Below are 20209 nucleotides of genomic sequence, written 5' to 3' on the forward strand. Positions count from 1 at the left end.
AATTTGGCACCTAGTGAGCCCGTTATGGCAGTACACACAGAAGGAAACAACAGCCTCTCCGTTCAGCGAAAGCGCATCACACTTTCCGACGCAGTCGGTGCGCGTGCGACTCCCACACGCGAGATTAGCAAACGCCCGTGCGCTTCGACCAATCGGAGCTCGGATCGGGCGCGCTGCGGCATCGCCCGGACGAACCAATCAGGACTCGACGCTGTCTGTGGCGGCGACGCATTAAAGGCGTCCGGCTTGCTCGAAAAACCCGAGACGACGAGGGCTGTCGCTTCCTACTCGATCGTGCATCAGGAGTGCCTCACATTACTCTACGGCGACGTCTCATGGCCTCCAAGTGACGGTCCCGCAGTCGACGTCAACGTCACCGAGAGCGCGGCCTGCTTCGAACGTGTCCGGCGGACAACCGCAGTCACCGGACGTTCCCCGCGACTTCCGGTAGGTAAGCTTTCCTTGGTAGGATTACTGTTTCTCATAGTAACTATTTTTTAGTTTCTTAGTTTCTTTAGTTTCTTACTGAAGTTACCACGAGTACCTCTGGACGTGCAGTCAGTCGTTCATCTACGTATTGTGGGAATGACGGGTGGAAGCGTATATAGATGGATTTTTCTAATAGTAGTGTATATAGTTAGTCTTCGTTTAATATCTATAAAACACACTGTCCAGTAATCTGGGACCTTATGATATTCAATGGTCTTATTATTCACGTGTAGCATTTGCATTGTTGCCGAAACATTAGAGTTGTGTGGGAACTCGCCAAACTCGAGAAAGGGCGCCCAAATTGGAACTCGTGTCAAAGGCTCCCTAAATTTTATTTTAGTGGAGATTATAGTTTTTCCAGGGCAGCAGCTTGAATTTGCATGCGTATGTATGTATGCATAGGGCAAAGGCCGTTATTTACCCACAAACTTTGAACATCGTCTGCGTATCACCCATCCCTAATTTTCTACAAAAATAGACCAGGTGATTCTTATGGTTCCCTGGGGAAACCTATGCTACACATGCCTCGTGAATTGCGTGGAAATAGTCAGAAAGCGACTGAACGCGACTGACTTGCCGTTCATGATATTATCACGTGCCGTCAGTTTTGTAGACGTAGTGCACAGTGACGGTCTCTCATTCTGCGGAACTACGAAGGAGCGAAACCACGAGGAGCAACGGTGACGTTAGGCTTGAGTGAAAGCACTTGCGTATGGACCCTTTTTAACGGGCTTGCTCACTCACTGTGAAAAAGATGGCGCTTGCTCCGCGACCAGTCATCTGTTGCCTCGAGCCCCGCCACGTCCCCTTCGCAGTGGTTTGATTCCTTTTCGCGGCGGACGCATATACCGGAAGCCTTGGAATGGAAAAGCGCTCCTGTACTTAGGTTTAGGTGCATGTTAAAGAGTGGCCAAATGAATCCTTGTTCCGGCCCCTACCGCGTCCCTCATGAACCCACTGGACAGTTTGGTGGTGCTAAAGTCAACGTTCTTTGGACATCTTCCAGATAGGCTGTACGTGCATACACTCGAGTAATATTGCTTTCTAGTCACTGGATTGACAGCTGTTTTATTCTCACGCGGACATTTGTACTAGAAGCTTATCGGCTTATATTCACCCCTCTTTGAACTTTGCTTTTCTGTTAATTCGGCACCTCTGCAGGTGCGGTACTCCCAGGTTTCATTCGTCCTCGTTTTCTTGCACCGCAAGCTCTGAAGAAAATGTCAACGCGTCTTAGACTAAGGGTTTGCCGCGGCAAAGCAATTTTGCGATGACGTTTCATTGAGGAAAAAGTTCTCAGCAAATATAGCGTAGGAGTTGAGGACGGACTTCGGGATGAAAGCAAACTTGGGAGGGTTTATTTTACATTATATACAGAGATGAGAGTCAAGTAACAGTCGTACAGTCATTACGGGCCGGCAGCAACTCGGACGCTGCGGCCCGCGGCAAGAAGTTCGAGAGAGGTGAATCAGGGAATGCTCTGGTATCTCTGGAATGCTTCTTTTAAACCCTTCGAGGACTGGAAGTCGCGTCATGTTCGGCCAATGGGAGAGTCCGCTCAGATGACGCCATTTGCGGCGAATGGTAGGCGCCCGTGCGGCGGTGTCACACCCGGCGGCTCTCTGCGGTCTTGCCTTACTGACTCGCAATGCGTTCTTCAAAGGCGGAGAAGGGGTCGCTTGGGCTCCATTGTCCGAGGGCCCACCTACTCCCGGTGGTACGGCCCCGCTGTGGTGGCAAATGCCTTCTTCAAAGGAGACCGGTGCGACGCTGCCAGGCCTTCCCGGTACATCACAGCCGTCCGGCTGTCACGGCGCATTACCGCCGTCAGGCCGTCCCGGCACAATACCGCCGTCTTGGTTTGGGACCCACTTTACTTCCAACAGTGCCGGGCTATCCCCTCGCTTTCTGGAAGAGTCAAGCAGTGACTAGCTACCGGCGGCGTACAAACTTGTTTGCACGTGAACTTGTGGCCTTCAACTTGTTTGCTCGAGCGCTCCTCTGGAATGTGCTTTCCGCGTTTCTGCGCTTCTCAATTAGTTGTGCTGCGATTCGATGAGGTCCGGGGGAACTCGAAGTAGGCGCAGGAAACAGCTCCATATCAAACAATAGGAGAGCCAGACGACGAGGAAGTGCAGACCTGATACTGCTTGGCATGTTCTGAGGCAACAACAGCTTGGCAAAGGCGAGCTAGTAGACGGATCGGAACTTAGGTCCTCGTCTACGGACCAATCGGTAACTTATACCTTGGTGACGGTGTGCACCTGACCCTGCTGGCGTCACGACGCACGAACACGGAAGTGGAAAAACCCGGAGTGGAGCATGCATATTGCTCTTTTTTTAGTTTTCAGAAGTAGTTTATGGGACCCTTCAATATATGGCAACTCTAGTCCCAGTTGTCCCGGCTTGTTAAAATTGCGCCCACTCGGTGGTGAATTGGCGACGGGTGCCATTATCCACTAGATGGGACAGGCGCGGTGCACCGGTAGCAGCCACAGAGGACGAAGGTGACGTATTGACACGTGTACTTGTTTCAACTTTCATCCAGTGACCGCGTTTCACCGTCTAACAAATGTTATCGATGATTCTGTCCGCTGTCTGCTGCCATCGAACCTTGTGCAATCTGGTGGCATGTATGCACGATGCGAATTGTGTAGTGCTATCTGGAAGACACGCGGGCACAAGTGATTTCACTGGAACTTTCGAAGACTCATGTATAAAAGCCGGCGCGCTTGACCCGCTGATAAGATTTCCGACGATCTCCGAATGTCTTCACCACTTTCGTTGTGGTTTCATTGTCGCTTGCTTTTGTGGGCGTAAGTTCGCCCAATGCAGGTTATTTTCGCCATTCACAGCCTTCCTACTGTTTTTGACCGTCACTACAAAAAATTGTGGGGTTTTACGTGCCAAAACCACTTTCTGATTATGAGGCACGCCGTAGTGGAGGACTCCGGAAATTTCGACCACCTGAGATTCTTTAACGTGCACCTAAATCAAGTACACGGGTGGTTTCGCATTTCGCCCCCATCTAAATGCGGCCGCCGTGGCCGGGATTCGATCCCGCGACCTTGTGCTCAGCAGCCTAACACCATAGCCACTGAGCAACCACGGTGGGTGCGTCACTACAACGTGACATTTTGATGTTTATCGATGAAACAATGGTGATGAGAGTTGCATGCAAGAAAACTACATGGACACACCTGTAAATACATTTTGGTATTCTACACCTCTTGTGTCAGTGGGGCACAGTGTTAGATACGGGACCGTTTCCTGAGCCTTCTTCGAGTTCACCAGACCACATCGAATCGCACCCCAGCTAATTAAGGAGCGCAGAAGCACGGATACCACATTCCTGAGGCGCGGCACCTGCAAACAGGTTGGCGGCCCCCACTTCGTGTGCCGCAGGTGGAGCTATTCACTGCTTGACTCTTCCCGAAAGTGAAGCGAGAGCCTGGCACTGTTGCGGGTAAAGTGGGTCCCGAAGCAAGACGGCTGTAATGCGCCGTGAAAACATGGCAGCGTCGCCCCTCATCCGCCTATTGTGACGGCACATTGCAAGTCATCAAGGCAAGACCGCAGGGAGAAGTAAGCCCTCGGACAATTGAGGACCAAACAGCGACCATCTCCGCCTGGTGTGACACCATCGCATGGGCGCCTACCATTGGCCGAAAATGACGACACCCGAGCGGGCTCGCCGATTGGCCGAACGTGACGTGTCTTCGAGACACCGAAGGGCTTAAAAGACGCAGACCGGGAGCAGCAGAAGAGAGCATTCCGACAGCATTCCTTGATCCATCTCTTTCGAGCTTCTTGCCACGGGCCGCAGCGTCCGAGTTGCTGCCGGCCCGTAATGACTGTAAGACTGTTAATTGACTCTCACTGTAAATAATGCAAATAAACGTCCCAAGTTTTTCATCCCAAAGTCCTCCTCAACTCCTACAACTGGTTGCCAGCAGTGGGGTCGCCTCCAAATGCAACAACGGCCATTCTCCAGGATTATAAACTAGTGCGTACGTCCCCAGTGACAAAATATGCAATGACTGGAAAAGAGGGTAGCCCAAACATAAGAAAATTATGCAAATCAAATGACATGTTGAATGTATCCACATGTTATTTCTTTCTGAGGTCGGTGTGCTACGAGCTGACATATGTGCAAGGTTCTCGTCGTGATTTGTGCTTTGATTACGCAGAAAAGAGGTGCCCTCACTGGCACTACTTTGTCCTGTAGCATGGTTCGTTTGGCTATCACGCGAGAAACCGAAGACCCACGCCGAAACACCATGGTGGTAGGCAAAGAAAACATCGTTTTCAAGCTTTAAGGTCATAGAACAGTCAGGAACAATGGAAGTATACTAATCAAAAAGAAGCGTGCAGGTAGCACGTGGTTGACGATGCTCTCAGTTTGTACGACTATAATTCGTGACAACCTGAAAATAAAAGGTTATATGTACGCTGCCCAGCACGAACCCAATTTTCATAGATGTGCCAGCTAATTAGCTTCGCTAATTTTTGTAACGTCAAGTGGTCTTGCCTGTTTAAAATGGCGTCTTTCCCCGTACAAATATATCTCTGTGTCACTACACGCTTTCAGATGAAACGGGAAGGTGTTCGCAAATTTTGTGAGTTGTTCGGATATCAGTGCTCAGCAAAAGGTATAATTTTAGTTCGAAACAGCGATATTTTCTACTCCAATTGCCATATCATTTGCATTAGCAAGCTAAGTCACTAAGCTCTGAGCGGACTCCAGCTGCCTCGGCTTTCTTTCACAGGCGAAGAGCATATGCAAAACATTTTTTGGGGGGAGGGGGGTGGAGCTTGTTTGTAATTCTTACGCTGTCACCAATAAAACTATGTCACAGCGTTCCTTTAATACGTCCAAGACCTTCCCCCTGATGCTTCCTCTAGCGTAATTCCCTAACTCCGTTCTTTGAGCTCTCTGCCGTCCAGGCACCGTTTTCGCCCGTAGAATCGCTCGCTCGCTAGCTCGCTCGATCGATCGATCGATCGATTGATCAATCAATCAATCAATCAATCAATCAATCAATCAATCAATCAATCAATCAATCAATCAATCAATCAATCAATCAATCAATCAATCAATCAATCAATGTTTTGTTTTGTTTTTAATTTCGCTGACAGAAGAAATACATCGATAAGTGTACGGAAGGAGGCCCCAGAGCACAACGCTGTGGCTTTTCCTGAAAGAACGCCTAGTTAGGTACCGCTGCCTGTCTAGAAAGCCGCTATGTATGCACTTCTATGACCTGTTCTTGAGCGCGCGTCGGCGCATACTATTAGAGTTGTCGGTCTTAGGGAGGAACTTGGGGGGACAGGACTAGGCGAGCAGGATTTATTTACAGTACTTACATTTTAAACAAGAGATGCATCGACAGTCTAGCGTGGCTCCCAAATGGAGCACGCAAGACGAGCATACAGCACACAGCTTACGAGCACGATGACGAGCACACTCTAGCAGCCGACAACAGCCGCTTATAAACACTCCCTTCTCCCTAGATCCCTAGGTGAGGGAAAAACGGCAGTTCACCGCCGATTCGCAGCGTCAAACGTCAACGCGGTCGACCCGCCGGTTGTCCATTACCTTGAGTCTTGAAAGGCGCGTCTTATTCCCCGAGCTAACCCTCGCAGCGTGGCCGCCGGTTGTCCATTGTCTTGTGTCCTGTAGTCGCCACGAGTGTCAGCAGACTGTGACGAATCCTGGGGCCCACGTACCGCAAAGCACCCTTTTGTTAGGGAAGCTCTTCTTGATGCAGAGAGACCATATCGGCGGTGGCGGGTTCAGTAACAATAGTTGGTCCGCCGATCGCGTTTAGCCATAACGGCGCCGAGGGGATGTTGAAGCGGCACCTCGAGGTGCCTACGAAATGCGTCACCGCAGTAATTGTGGTAGGCTTCCATGGTTCTTTTCGGGGAAGCTCGCAACGCTCGCAGCTGCAGCTGGCTGAGAAAACTTGCATGTTGCCACCTCGGCAGGCCATTCCTAACAATACACAACTGAGCGTGAAGAAGGCACTCTCCCCCTTGATGCTGCCTGGATTCGCGCGTACGTAGTATAGCTGAGCCCTTTTTCAAAGCACCGCACTTTCATAGTCAGCTACGCAGCTCTATGTAAATGTATTTTCAGTACACAATTAAATGCAGCATCACTCTCCTGAATCTGGCTAGCTGTCTGACTGCGAAGCCCTACAAACATCTAATAGAAAATTCAATGTTCTGCTCACCATTCTACGCTTCATGCATAGAACGCGACGATACGAAGGGTATGTAGCTATACCTCTGCCAATTCATAGCACCTTCGTCTCTATGTAAGTAAAATACAATAGCAGAAAACGCATGCTTTCAACCTTTACACCTTATGCCCTCGAGTTAACTTTATCTACTAGCAGTAGACACGTCCAAATTTCGCATCATGCCACAAGGCGCACTAAAGCTTAAATGTTATGGCATCTTTTTTCTTCGACATGCAGCAGGGTATAAGGTGCAAGGGGAGAGAGACCACGGCCATGCTGCTACAGTGGACCGCCCTGTGGTTTGGCTTGCTTGCCGCCTGTCCACGCCTGGCGGCAGCCGAACCCGACGTGCCCGACTGGAACGAGATCTTCAGTAACCGGTAAGCACTGGCCGACGCTGTAAAAGCAACGCGAATGCTGTAGAGCAACGTCTCTGGAACGAGCTGCGATTGCTGTAAATTCTACTCAGTCAAAACATCTTGTTTGGGGGTCCATAAATCCACAGTCAGGTCGTCGGCTTCGGTGCAGCCCCACTTTTGTTAGGCGGGGGCTCCTTATACAGCGAAGTTCTAGTGTCCCTGCATATGCTCCCCGCAGCTATGGGGAACCAGCGCTGGATAGGCGGCGCGTCGAAAAGAGTGCGTTGCACGCCGCCCTGGCGACGAAACGCGGCATATTCCAGCCACACAACCAGACGACACACACACATACGCCGCCGTATTATAGTTCGTATGTTTCCGTTTTCGCGTCGCTTCAAGTGGACAGTTTCTGTAAAGAAGCTAGCGCCATCAAGTAAAGAAATGACGAAAAAAGCTTTTTAAGCTTTATATATTTTTCACAGTGCGTCGCGGCGAGCACGTGTGTTTCTTTAACGGTTGCGTTGTGTATCGATGCCATGCTTGCGTGGCTGCCTGCCTCGCAAATCTAGCAGTTATGGCTCCGGTCGAGCTGCGCTATGGTTTCGTAAGATTTAGTTGGCCTGAAGATATTCCATATTTCTCTGGCTAGACATAAAAAATTCTGATGTTACTTCGCCACAGCAGTCAATGGAGAAGAAAGCTTTATCGCACCAGCTGACTCGCGCAAGCAAAGTTTGAGTGCTCCGCTGCTTGATCCGCAACAATCCTGGCTACATTTAGCACTAATTACATAAATTTGCCGGATGCATCTCAGCGCCGAGTCCTCATCCGCATGCGCATTTTTATAAACACATAGGTGGCTTAGTCGCGCGTGCGCCGGCACTATGCGCATACAACTCGTATTACAAGGCAGCTTCCCTCCCACATAATTCTTGGCAATGAATGGATAATTTTTACCTTTCGTATCGTTCACTTGGTGCGGTGGCGTTGGAAGGGGCTTGGCGGTGGCATTGCGAAGGAAAAATGGTACATATGCCGGATGGTGCATGCTATTGTTCATTTTGTTTCCGACGAAATACCGACTGCAGATTCTGCTGTTTGGTTCTGTCTGCCATGGCTGACCGTCTTCACTATCGAATAAACCAAGGATACACGCGAAATTTGATTTAGAAACCAGCCCGATACCGCTTGACAGGGCGACAAGACGGGAGCTTACTCCGCTCGCCTGACTGCTCGGATCCAACGCCGCCTCCGTTCTTGTTCGTAGGGTTTAGATGGGAAGACGCAGAGGGATACATCCTCCCTCATCCCGACCTATAGTTGTGGCACTTGTATACGCAATAGAATCGTCGGCGCCCTTTTGTTTTCCGTCGACTTTGAGGGCACGCAAAGCAATTTTCGTCCGCGGGGGAGGCTGCATTGTGCACGTTCTGACCGCCAGGGCGGCGCTGCAGGCGCCGTGAAAACTCCAGCGCTGGTTCCCCATACGTATGTTCCCTGCTGGCGCCTCCACAAGGGCATTGCGCAGTTGACAACTCCACGAGAGGCGATAGATCTGCGAGGGCAATAAGAGTACAGTCGCGTCGAAGACTGGCCAATGGTCCCGAGACCATAGCCACTAACAGACGCACTGGCCAAGTTTGTGTGAACCTCAAATGCCAAAATAAGTGTACTTTGTCGACATTGTTGCTCGGAGAGAAGGCAAAATTAATTTACGGAAAGGCAGAGAAGTCTGGCCTACTACACTGCCCTGGGGAAAAGGTACGGGGAAGTAAAAGGCCCATTAATTTTGATGGGGATGGTGATGGTATGAGTTGAAGGTGCTTATATACAGGTTCACAACGTCGTGGTATATTTTAAGCCTTGCGCCTAACGCAGTGGCTTTTAGAAAGGCTATAGCGGCACCTGTAATGAAGGCCGGTTGGCCTGTTTGCAACCTGTTTGCGCTGCTTGCATTAGGTCAAGGTCCCAAGAGAAACTCGACTGATACCTACCTCTTATCGGCATTTCCAATTGAATTATTTATTTGCAATTGGATTGTCGTTTATCCCTAAACTGTCGCATGCAGCGGCTGCCAAATTCATGAGGTCACTAAGCGCCAGCTGGTGTCGCCACCCACTCTAGTTCTTGTTTCATTTCCGGCCGACCAAAACTCAGCTCACGGTAAGGCAGCGCATATTTGGAATTTCAAAGTGCAACTAGACTATTAGAGCTTAATATTATGCCCATTTAAAATCATCTTGCATTAGAGAAAGGGGGAAGTAGCAAAAGAAACACAAGTTAACCCAAAAAACTGTATAACTCTAAGTCGCGCCATTCTGTCCATGCCTGTATTGTGTCGAGCAGAACGTACTACGCAAATTTCACTCAGCTTCATAAGGCTGCCAATAATAAGGACATTATGAAGCTAGCCGTTTACCGAGTCGGTCGCTGTAACAAAAAATTTCCAACTTCCCGCACCAAGCTAGTTGTTGGCCATCTAGCGGCGAAAGTAGCAAACTTACTGCTGCAGTGACGAAAAGCTCCTCTAGGTGGCTGTAGCGTCTCATATAAAGATTTTCTTTTCAAAATTTTGTTTCCATTGTCAAAATATCAAGGCTGCTATGTTAACGTAGACAAATGGACATAACGAGCAAGTGTTTTTAACACAGTCGTAGAACTGGTCGCACGTAACCGAGTAAACACCAAATCTATTACTGTAATGCGCTGCAGCACTGCTTAGGCGACAGTAAACGACGGCTACTCTGCCTGTAATGTAATGATACGCTGTTACTCGTATTTTTTCATGTGCATGCCCCTGACCCTTTGTTAAAAAAACATCATATATTCGCTATCAGCAGATAAACTATTGATCAATATAATTCTGAAAGATGTCTCCGCTACGTCATCAAACCAGAAGACTTGTGCTAACGTGAACCCTATCCGATGCTTGAGGAGCAAGATGTAAGGCCAGAGAGATGGTCCCTTACTCTACATACCAATTCTTAGCATAAAATTCCCCATGCATACTGAAGTGCGAGAAAAAAAAAAGAAAAAAAAAGCTTGTTCCGACACCGGGAATCGAACCCGGGCCTCCTGGGTGAGAGCCAGGTATCCTAACCACTAGACCATGCCGGAGACGAAGTTGTGTCGAGTTAATATGCATATGTATATTTTTCCGTGCGTTTCGGTGCAAATTCTTTCACTCTATATGAAAAGTCTGAGGCAATGCGAGGAAGCGTGAGGCGATAATCGACAGCGTCGACCTCACTTTGCGAAACCGAGCAACCCACCAATGGCGGGAACTGAAAGTGGGCGAGGGAGATCGGCACTTACCAGCACTTCCACTCGCTCTGACAGTGGTGAGGGTGCATAATGCTGCCAGTGCCGTTAAGTTCAATTTTTTTATCGATACCAAGTATGTCCACCGTTGGGCGAACGAAGGATGTCTGTGGTCGGAACCAGAAAAGTCGACAAAAGGACCTTGTCAAGCTTGCCCTTGTCAATCCGTTGGCTTCAGCCTGAGGCTTTGCCCTTGATCGACCACCGTTAATTCCTTTTAGCCTGCGCCTGCTGGGTACCTCCGTCTTGCAAGTCATCAGCGTCGCATTCCGCGCCTCAAGCTGCCCCGTTACCCTTCCTGCTAAACTCTTCCTGCTAAACTCTGCTAAACGTTAATACTGTTCCTGCTAAACCATTCGCTGGTCTCCGCGCAAATTTCGCAGAGTTATTTCGCGTAAAGCTTAGTTTGACGCCAGATTTTTCTGGCATTGCTTACAAGCAAAGTCAACAGCTTTCTGTGATCTGAAAACTCAGTTTATCAATAAACTTCGCAGGCAGTTCTCGGAATTACGGCATGCGTTTTCGCAGAAAAGTCAAGCAGCTGGAGAGTTATCTTCTTTTCAAATTTCATGAAGTTGAAACCAAAGTGCGCTAATTTTTCTCGTATTATTGGAGCCTCACTGAAACATTTGCTGCAAAGAGTCGCTAGAATTTCACCGTTTCATTTATGGACTTAGGCCTTTAGGCTTTCTCTTAAAGGGGCACCTAAGAGGAAATGAGGATACGCTAGAAATGTTGCTTTACTGCGACCTGAGTACGCTCGAAGAAGACGCACGACCTAAATATCTTCGCGTTCCGTCCTCGTAACTTCGTAAGATATTCACAGCGTCTGCTTGGCACTGATAACGCTACGCTGATAAACGAGGCTTACATCACATTCTAATATGAAGGCAACATTCAACGCACTGAGTTTTCATTACTTCTAGCCCGAACACGTTACTAACATTGCAGTTCCGGGGGGAACAGTAGAAGGGAAAAAAAAAGCATTCATTTTCTCCGTTCATAAATGCCAGTTTTTCTTCGAAATAAATGCAAATCGACTCTCGAAAAAACATCCAAATGGATTGCGGGGTTTAATGCACTGGAGCTGCACAGTTAGTTATGATGGATACCAATGGACAACTGCGGATTAATTTTGACAATCTGTTTTTCTTATTATTATTTTGACATGCGCCTATAGTAGGTCTCGCGAGTATTCTTTTGTTATTATTATTATTGTGCTTATATAGAAATGCGCTCGCGACAATGGGGAAACGAATCCTAGACCCCATCACTGACCACCGCAGCGTGTTCTCGAAGCATACTTCATCAGATTGTAATCTTAGCGTTCTTGGTTGGTGCCTTTTACGGAACTGTTGCGGAGAGCCGTGACGGTGTTAAGCCTCGAAACTCAGCGGAATCATTACAGTGGTTGAGAGCGGAACTGTCTCATACGTACCACATTGCTAATAGGGAGTTTTAGAATAGGGGCCCCAATACTTTGGGGCCCCAAAGAGCTTTGCGGGTGTTAGCGTTGGGGCACGTAGGACTGAAGAGTTTTAGAATAGGGTTTTACGTTTGCGGATACCGTCTTGCGCTGACAGCGCCACTACGGCGTCAAAGAAAAGCTATTAGAAATAATTAAATAAAATGTACCATTTTGTGATAGGAATAATAACTTTGACTTGCATGTATTCGCGTTTAATTACAATTTAGAGGTTATTCTGTAAGCAGCAAGCAATTAGTTGCGCTTAGTTTTGAGCAAACCAACTTTACTAGCCTTCACCAGCCAAGCTGAGCCGTGTTAGGCCTACGAGCCATAAAATCCACAATCGAATTCAAAATCAGCGGCGTCTAATGAGTCAATCTTCACAACACACGCTCGTTGAGAGAAAGCGATAACCGCAGTCACTTCTCCTAGCTTGCGAACTTCACGCGTTACCGCGAATCGAACCCAGTTTTGTGCTAGGTTAGAGCCGTCGCTTCGATGGGTGCCGCCATGTTTGCCGACGCAAAGTTTTTGGGGCCGCTATTTGGGCTCACGCTAAATCGGTGAAATAGCGTTCCCAACGCAAAACCCAAACGGAGTTTGCGTCTTGCGCATGCGCAGTGGCTTCGACGCTATTTCTTTGGGGCCCCAAAACGTTTGGGGCCCCTATTCTAAAACTCTCTAATAAAGCTATTCAATCGGTAACATCTGTCAAATATCTAGGACTAAATATCACAAGCTACTTAAAATGGGACAAACATTTGAAGAACGTTTGTACAACAGCATTCAATAAACTAAAACACTCGCCGTCAAGTGTTAAGCTCGAGGCATACCCCACTTTGGTTCGACCAGTCCTTGAGTACGCTTCCGAAGTATGGGACCCAGACTACGTTAAAGACATCGCACAAGTAGAACGAATTCAGCGCCTCGCTGCGCGATTTAGTGTATCTGACTATCGGTCTTCTTCATCTGTTACTGACATGTTGCAGCGACTGAATCTGGAACCCCTCCGTGTCCGCCGAAAGATTGCGAGACTAAAGATGCTTTATTTGATATATCACAACAAAATCGGTCTCCCGCGCGAAGCTCATCTTTGCCGCTCACAACACAGGTCTTCTAGAATTAATCATTCGAATGTTGCCCGCCCGTACTTTGCGAGGACGAAAATGTTTCAAAAGTATTTTTTTCCGCTCACAATTGAATAGTGGGATTGTTTGCCAGCTTCTGTTGTTGATTGTGCAATTGTAGATTCCTTTGTGAAATCTTTCTCATTGCACTTGATGTAACCCTCTCCTGCTAGGGCAGCATTGCTGCCTGCAGTATTTTGAAATAAATAAATAAATAAATTGCTCTCGCGATAACTACGATAGCGAACAATGAAACAGAGAGTTTGTATCGTGGAGCTTCTTGTCGAAACTACCAGAAGGAACTCTGGCACTGTAGTGTCTACGGTAGGTGCAAGCGTAGCGGATGTACCCTGCTTGGAAATCATGAGCGGTATACATAGGTTTGCCCAAACTTGGTCCTTCTGGTGGCAAACGGCTTTGTGGCTGCGCACATTGATTATCTGAAAAGAAATATAAATGCAAACGATTTCCCAATGTTCTGCACGTGCGCAGAAACTTACTTCCTTCATTGCTTTGGAGCAACGCGATCGCCTAATTAGAAACTGAGAAAGGTATATAGAGTAATGAATTACGCCTCCAGATCGCGTGAAGCCACAAGCAGAGGAGATTAGACAAGTCCATGCACTACCCACCACTCTCATGGTAGCTTTGGAAAGGCGTGTACGGAGGCAAATTTCCCGACCCTTCTCTCTGTGACCTGACAAATTCAGCTGTCACCCCACTGTTCCTCAGATCATCGCGTCGCGGGTTCATGGATAAGGATCTAAGCAGAGAGGATGCTGTTGCATGGCGACAGCTGCAGACGGGTACTTTCCCGAATCTAAACCTTCTGAATAAAATTTTCCCTACACAATATGAGGCTAAATGTCCATGGTGCGGAGAGAAACCAGATCTGTACCACATATCATGGGCCTGTCAAAATATTGAGTCCCCAACTATCTATAAAATTAAAAACCCGAGTGCGGAACAGTGGGAGAGTATGCTTTCCAGCGTGAGCTTGAACAGCCAAAAGCGCCTAGTAGAGCGAGCTCGCGGGTTGGCCATACTCAGTGGAGCCTTGGACTAGGGCACCAACCCTGTGATTGCAGACAGAAGAATCCATCAGAAGATGGAAGAGGCCGTCTGAAGCCGCGAAGATCTCTTTTCTAGAGCCCAATAAATGTTTTCCGATCCGATCCGATGAACAAACCAGGTGACGCCACGCCATGTATACCAACGTTACTAGACTAGCTTCAGTTGTAAAACTCTCCGCCCGCGCGCTTACAGCCGGTGTCGCCACTTCTGTGACAGCCGCCAGATGGCAGCGCCGTTCCATCGGGCTCCACTGCAGACGCCTCGCCGCAGCCTTTAGCCCGTGCGGACGGGCAGTTTGCGCGTGTTTCACGCTCGCTGGCGTTCTCCCTTGTCCGACCTAGTGATACCATGAGAAAGCGGTATCCACCTACAGCAATAAGATTTATCGGGCCAGTTGGTTCATACTGTAATAAGGGTAAACTGCACGAAAGAAAGAAACGCATAGAGCGAAGCGCGGAAGCTGTGTTTTTTCCTGCCGTCTTAACGTTTCGCGCAGTTTAGGCTCAGAAGCCTGAACATTTGGCCAAAGTGTGTGATTAGGATGATCTTCATCCCCACCGAGGCTTCTCGCCACGCCAAAGAAGCGCAACAAAAAGAAAGATGAGGTCAGTCTTTGAACACACAAGCCACAGACACACACACACAAAAATATCATCTGCTCTTCCACTCCGTGAAGATGGTTAACCAGCGAAGCTGAAACGTGCGGCCCGTGTTTATCACTGGGTTAATCTAGAGGATTCATTAAAGTATTTCTGAATTATGCGGTAACACACACAATCGGCTGCGATGGAGAGAACGACGTCACTGACGATATGCCCGTAGTCCGCCGTTGTCGCTTGCGTTCGATGTCTCGAGTTTGCTCGGAGGCGTGATTAGCTGCTTTCGCCCGATTTGCGATTATTCAAAATTAAGTTTCTTCAGAAATTAAATCTATCCGTTACGTAAGACAATGAGTGGCTCATACTGCCTTAAGCAATGGCCCCTCCCACCGTAAACGCGGCCTCCCCATTACGATGACAGAAGTGAAATTCTACGCTGGAATGATGAACGGCAACGCAGCCAGCTGTGGAAGACGACGATGAACGTAGGAGCAGTGGCACGAGCGCGTGTGCCGGTCGGCACAAGGAATAGCCGAATTCATGGCCGTGGTGCTAGCATTACGCAAATTAGGACCATCAATTACGTCAGCCGTGATAGTTACTGATTCTTTATCATTGTGCTCATCCCTTACTGCTTCTAGTGATTCTCGCGTGATGAGGACATTTCAATCATCGGTACCTGGTTACTTGAGAAGCGTGCGTTTGATTTGGGTGCCCGGCCATAAAGGACTAATCATTAATGAAATTGCAGACTCTCTAGCCAAGGCATCGATAAGTGGCCCGATTCTTCCTTGCTGCCCTTTGAATGCTTATGTAACTGCAGCTAGATTTCGCAGGAGTATCATTATACAGTCAGTATCAGGCTCCGAAATTACTAACTCTGTGGAGTACGGACATCTCCTGCACCCTTGGAACAGAGATTTTTGCCGAACACGGAAAATTGAAGTGTCCATCACGAAGCTGCGCTGCCGTATACCTGCATTGAACTTCTACCTCCACAGGTCTGGTCTGGTCCCCTCACCACTATGCTCATTCTGTAGCGAAGCGGAGACAATCGACCATTTCTTGTTGTCTTGCAGACGTTTTTCTATTATAAGAAAACGACTACTCGAAATCCCGCTTCGCTCTATTGGTCTGACTTTATCAGTGCCTGTGATCCTATCTTTTGGAGCCTCCACTGTTGGGTTCAGCAACAGAAATGTTTGCTTGGCGATCCAAAATTACCTCATTGAAACTAACCGATTTCCATGTTAGATTGATCGTTCTCCCTCCCAACCATAGCTTTCTTTTATTTCTTATCTTTTATTAATTATTATTATTATTATTATTATTATTATTATTATTATTATTATTATTATTTTATACCCGGTTTTCATCTGATTATTTCTTTTTTTCTCCAAACACAAAACGTTTACTTTTAAACTCACACGCCCAAATTGTTAACTCCCTTGTTATCATTATTATTTTAGGCACCTAATTAAACCGCCCGATTCTTGGCCAATCCCACACTGTGGGTATGTGCCACGGCCACTCAGGACAACAACAACAACAACAACAGAATCGCTCTGTTCCACGCCGGGCGAAGCGTCGCATTGCTGGCGGCACAGAAAAAGCAGCGCGCCGAACTGTCGACATCGTTCCTATAGCCGCCTATGCAGCCAGGTGCGCAGCACGTCGGCATCGTCTGCTTATATTCTCAACAAACTCGGCGAAAGCTACAGTTTCGCGGATTACATGCTTGCTGAAATTCGCCTTCAACAACGAACCACACAATACGCTGCACCGCGCGCTTAGTCCGGCCCGCCCGCGTAGCCGGCTAGTGAGGAAGTGAAGCCGGGCGCGACTGCAGCGCCACGAAGGCGCGGGCGGGTGGCGGTTCCGCGCAACGGCGCCGAGTTTTAAAACTGAAGCTAGTCTAGTAACGTTGATGTATACTACCTCAGGATGTAGCGGATTGCAGCGCCAGATTTGTCTCTAGCGTTTTCTTCCCGGAAACTCTGCGGTGTTTCACCAGTCTGGCCTTTGCCGTGGTAGGAACGACGATGACTGGGCACGGGTCTGGCACGTGGAACGCCACAGGCGCTGCTACCACGAGCTGCTGTCGCACATGAACTGGGTCTGCGAGAAGGACATCTACAAGATGCGCCGCCGAAAGAGGGAAGCACCCCTGGACAAGGACACCGGTGAGCACTGCAATGCGCGCCTGCGAATGCGCGTATAACTGGGAGTGTGCACCCATGGTGTATTGTAATATTCATCATCATCATCATCATCATCATCATCAGCCTGGTTACGCCCACTGCAGGGCAAAGGCCTCTCCCATATTTCTCCAACAACCCCGGTCATGTACTAATTGTGGCCATGCCGTCCCTGCAAACTTCTTAATCTCATCCGCCCACCTAACTTTCTGCCGCCCCCTGCTACGCTTTCCTTCCCTTGGGATCCAGTCCGTAACCCTTAATGACCATCGGTTATCTTCCCTCCTCATTACATGTGGAGGGAAGATAAGAATAAGATAGGATAAGAGGGAAGATTGCACTTCTCTAAAGTCAAAGAGGCCGGCCGCACCAGTATCCGAATGCTTGGAAAGCTAGGAAAGATGGACAAAAATTAAGAGAGCAGGTTGCCACACGACGTTCTAATTTCCACATAAGATTTCCATGGCCTGACCGACTTTACACCAGCACTTCCTTGGAACAACATAATAGCCTTCGATTAGCGAAGATTACGCTGCGTTTTAATGGAACAAAAGAGTCGACTTGGCGGGTTTCTAGAACAACTTGTACAGGGAAAAAGGCTGCAAACGCAGAAATAATATTGAAATTCGTGAAGTCACCTGACATGCCGACAATGCAGTTTAGGTACGAAATTCAAAAAAAGCGGAACCTCGGTTCTGTTTGCTTCGACCGTTCTCTCTTAAAAATGCAAACAGTCTTCACGGAGTACTTAACCTCACTAAACTGGTTTATCACAGTGCGCTGTAACAGCGACAGGTCCCTGCAGTGTCGGAATTGAAATACTTTATCAGTGATGCAGTGTCAGAATTCGAATACTCCGAGTCCGTGATGACTACTTCCCGCGACGCAAACATTTTAAGCATGAAGCACTTTTAGCTCCCCTTCTCGGCGACCTTCAGGTGACCTTGAGCCAAAAGCCAGAGCCGTTACCTCGGCACTGAAACGAGAACATCCGGTACTAAAATGAGAGCATCCGGGAACGTTGCGAGAACAAAAATTTGGATGACGCTTAAGCATCGCCATTAAAAGTGAAATGCGATAGCATTCAAAGATCACTGACTGCTTCAAACGCTTCCAGGCAACTGCAGCTTACGTAAACGTAATATAGAGTTTTAGTTTAGGGGACGCAAGTGGCTTGCGTATGCAAGATCTAGGGGCGACGGTACTGCGCATGCGCAGACCGCTACGTCTACTTGCGTCCTAGCGTTGTTTGGCCGGCCGAGAACATCGCTGCCCCTAAGTGGTCACGTTACCCACGTGACTCTCGCGGTGTACGAGAACTTACGAGTAGCTAGCGGGTAGGTAATCTAATGAATATTTCGGCAAGTGTCGACAGACGTCGTTTTTATATATATTAGAGAGGTTTAGCGTGTCCGGTAATCGGATAAACGCAGTTGGGGCGTTGGGGCGGAGCCATAAGCGGAAGCGTCCTGCATGGTGCACCCATCTGGCGGCGCAAAGCTCGAAATGAAAAAAAAATCAGCTAATATTGCTGTAACCAAGTCTATTCGACTTGGCTGCTGGTGTAAATTTTCGGCACTGGCGTAATTGTGTTGCTGCCGAAAATTTATACTGATATAAAAAATGATATTTTCATGGGCTACAGGCTTACCGTTTTTTTCCGATTTTGGGTCAAAAATTATTCTGAGCCCAATCGCTTAGTTATCGCGTTAAACGGCGTCTGCGTAGTCCCAGGGACTGAGACATGCGGAGAACCAGCGCTTTCGAGACACTTTATTTTTCGTCGCAAAAATGATATTTTCATGGGCTATAGGCTTACCGTTTTTTCGATTTTGGGGTAAAAATTATTATGTGCCAAATCGCTTAGTTATCGCGTTAAACGGCGTCTGCGTAGTCCCAGGGACTGAGACATGCGGAGAACCAGCGCTTTCGAGACACTTTATTTTTCGTCGCAAAAATGATATTTTCATGGGCTATAATATAGGCTTACCGTTTTTTCGATTTTGGGGCAAAAATTATTAAGTGCCAAATCGCTTAGTTATCGCGTTAAACGGCGTCTGCGTAGTCCCAGGGACTGAGACATGCGGAGAACCAGCGCTTTCGAGACACTTTATTTTTCGTCGCAAAAATGATATTTTCATGGGCTATAGGCTTACCGTTTTTCGATTTTGGGGCAAAAATTATTATGTGCCAAATCGCTTAGTTATCGCGTTAAACGGCGTCTGCGTAGTCCCAGGGACTGAGACATGCGGAGAACCAGCGCTTTCGAGACACTTTATTTTTCGTCGCAAAAATGATATTTTCATGGGCTATAGGCTTACCGTTTTTTCGATTTTGGGGCAAAAATTATTATGTGCCAAATCGCTTAGTTATCGCGTTAAACGGCGTCTGCGTAGTCCCAGGGACTGAGACATGCGGAGAACCAGCGCTTTCGAGACACTTTATTTTTCGTCGCAAAAATGATATTTTCATGGGCTATAGGCTTACCGTTTTTTCGATTTTGGGGCAAAAATTATTATGTGCCAAATCGCTTAGTTATCGCGTTAAACGGCGTCTGCGTAGTCCCAGGGACTGAGACATGCGGAGAACCAGCGCTTTCGAGACACTTTATTTTTCGTCGCAAAAATGATATTTTCATGGGCTATAGGCTTACCGTTTTTTCGATTTTGGGGCAAAAATTATTCTGAGCCCAATCGCTTAGTTATCGCGTTAAACGGCGTCTGCGCAGTCCAGGGGATTGAGATATGCAGAGAGCCAGCGCTTTCGAGACACTTTATTTTTCGTCGCAAAAATGATATTTTCATGGGCTATATGCTTACCGTTTTTTCGATTTGGGGGCAAAAATTATTCTGTGCCTAATCGCTTAGTTATCGCGTTAAACGGCGTCTGCGCAGTCCCAGGGACTGAGACATGCGGAGAATCAGCGCTTTCGAGACACTTTATTTTTCGTCGCAAAAATGATATTTTCATGGGCTTATAGCCTTACCGTTTTTTCGATTTGGGGGCAAAAATTATTCTGTGCCTAATCGCTTAGTTATCGCGTTAAACGGCGTCTGCGCAGTCCAGGGGATTGAGATATGCAGAGAGCCAGCGCTTTCGAGACACTTTATTTTTCGTCGCAAAAATGATATTTTCATGGGCTATATGCTTACCGTTTTTTCGATTTGGGGGCAAAAATTATTCTGTGCCAAATCGCTTAGTTCTCGCGTTAAACGGCGTCTGCGTAGTCCCAGGGACTGAGACATGCGGAGAACCAGCGCTTTCGAGACACTTTGTTTTTCGTCGGAAAAATGATATTTTCATTTTCAAATTACCGTTTTTTCGAT

The 20209-nt window shown here is 47.9% G+C and overlaps 1 protein-coding gene and 1 non-coding gene across 3 annotated transcripts in view; one reads left to right on the top strand and one right to left on the bottom strand.

Annotated features, from left to right (window-relative positions):
- The first annotated feature begins 282 nt into the window (after window positions 1-282).
- Ilp7 (Insulin-like peptide 7) overlaps window positions 283-20209 on the top strand; it is a 41472-nt gene continuing 21545 nt past the window's right edge. The window contains exons 1-3 of one of the 2 annotated variants that reach the window (XM_070526960.1): window positions 283-451; window positions 6975-7117; window positions 16720-16868. In XM_070526960.1, coding sequence (XP_070383061.1) covers window positions 7011-7117; window positions 16720-16868 — 256 coding nt within the window. In that variant the 5' untranslated portion in view covers window positions 283-451; window positions 6975-7010. The remainder of the gene's footprint in view (window positions 452-6974; window positions 7118-16719; window positions 16869-20209) is intronic. The other variant, XM_070526959.1, reaches the window with a different exon arrangement.
- Window positions 10142-10213, bottom strand: TRNAE-CUC (transfer RNA glutamic acid (anticodon CUC)). The gene has a single exon. It is a non-coding gene; the product is annotated as a tRNA-Glu (tRNA).

The sequence above is a fragment of the Dermacentor albipictus genome, chromosome 10 (assembly GCF_038994185.2).
Source record: "Dermacentor albipictus isolate Rhodes 1998 colony chromosome 10, USDA_Dalb.pri_finalv2, whole genome shotgun sequence".
NCBI lineage: Eukaryota > Metazoa > Arthropoda > Arachnida > Ixodida > Ixodidae > Dermacentor > Dermacentor albipictus.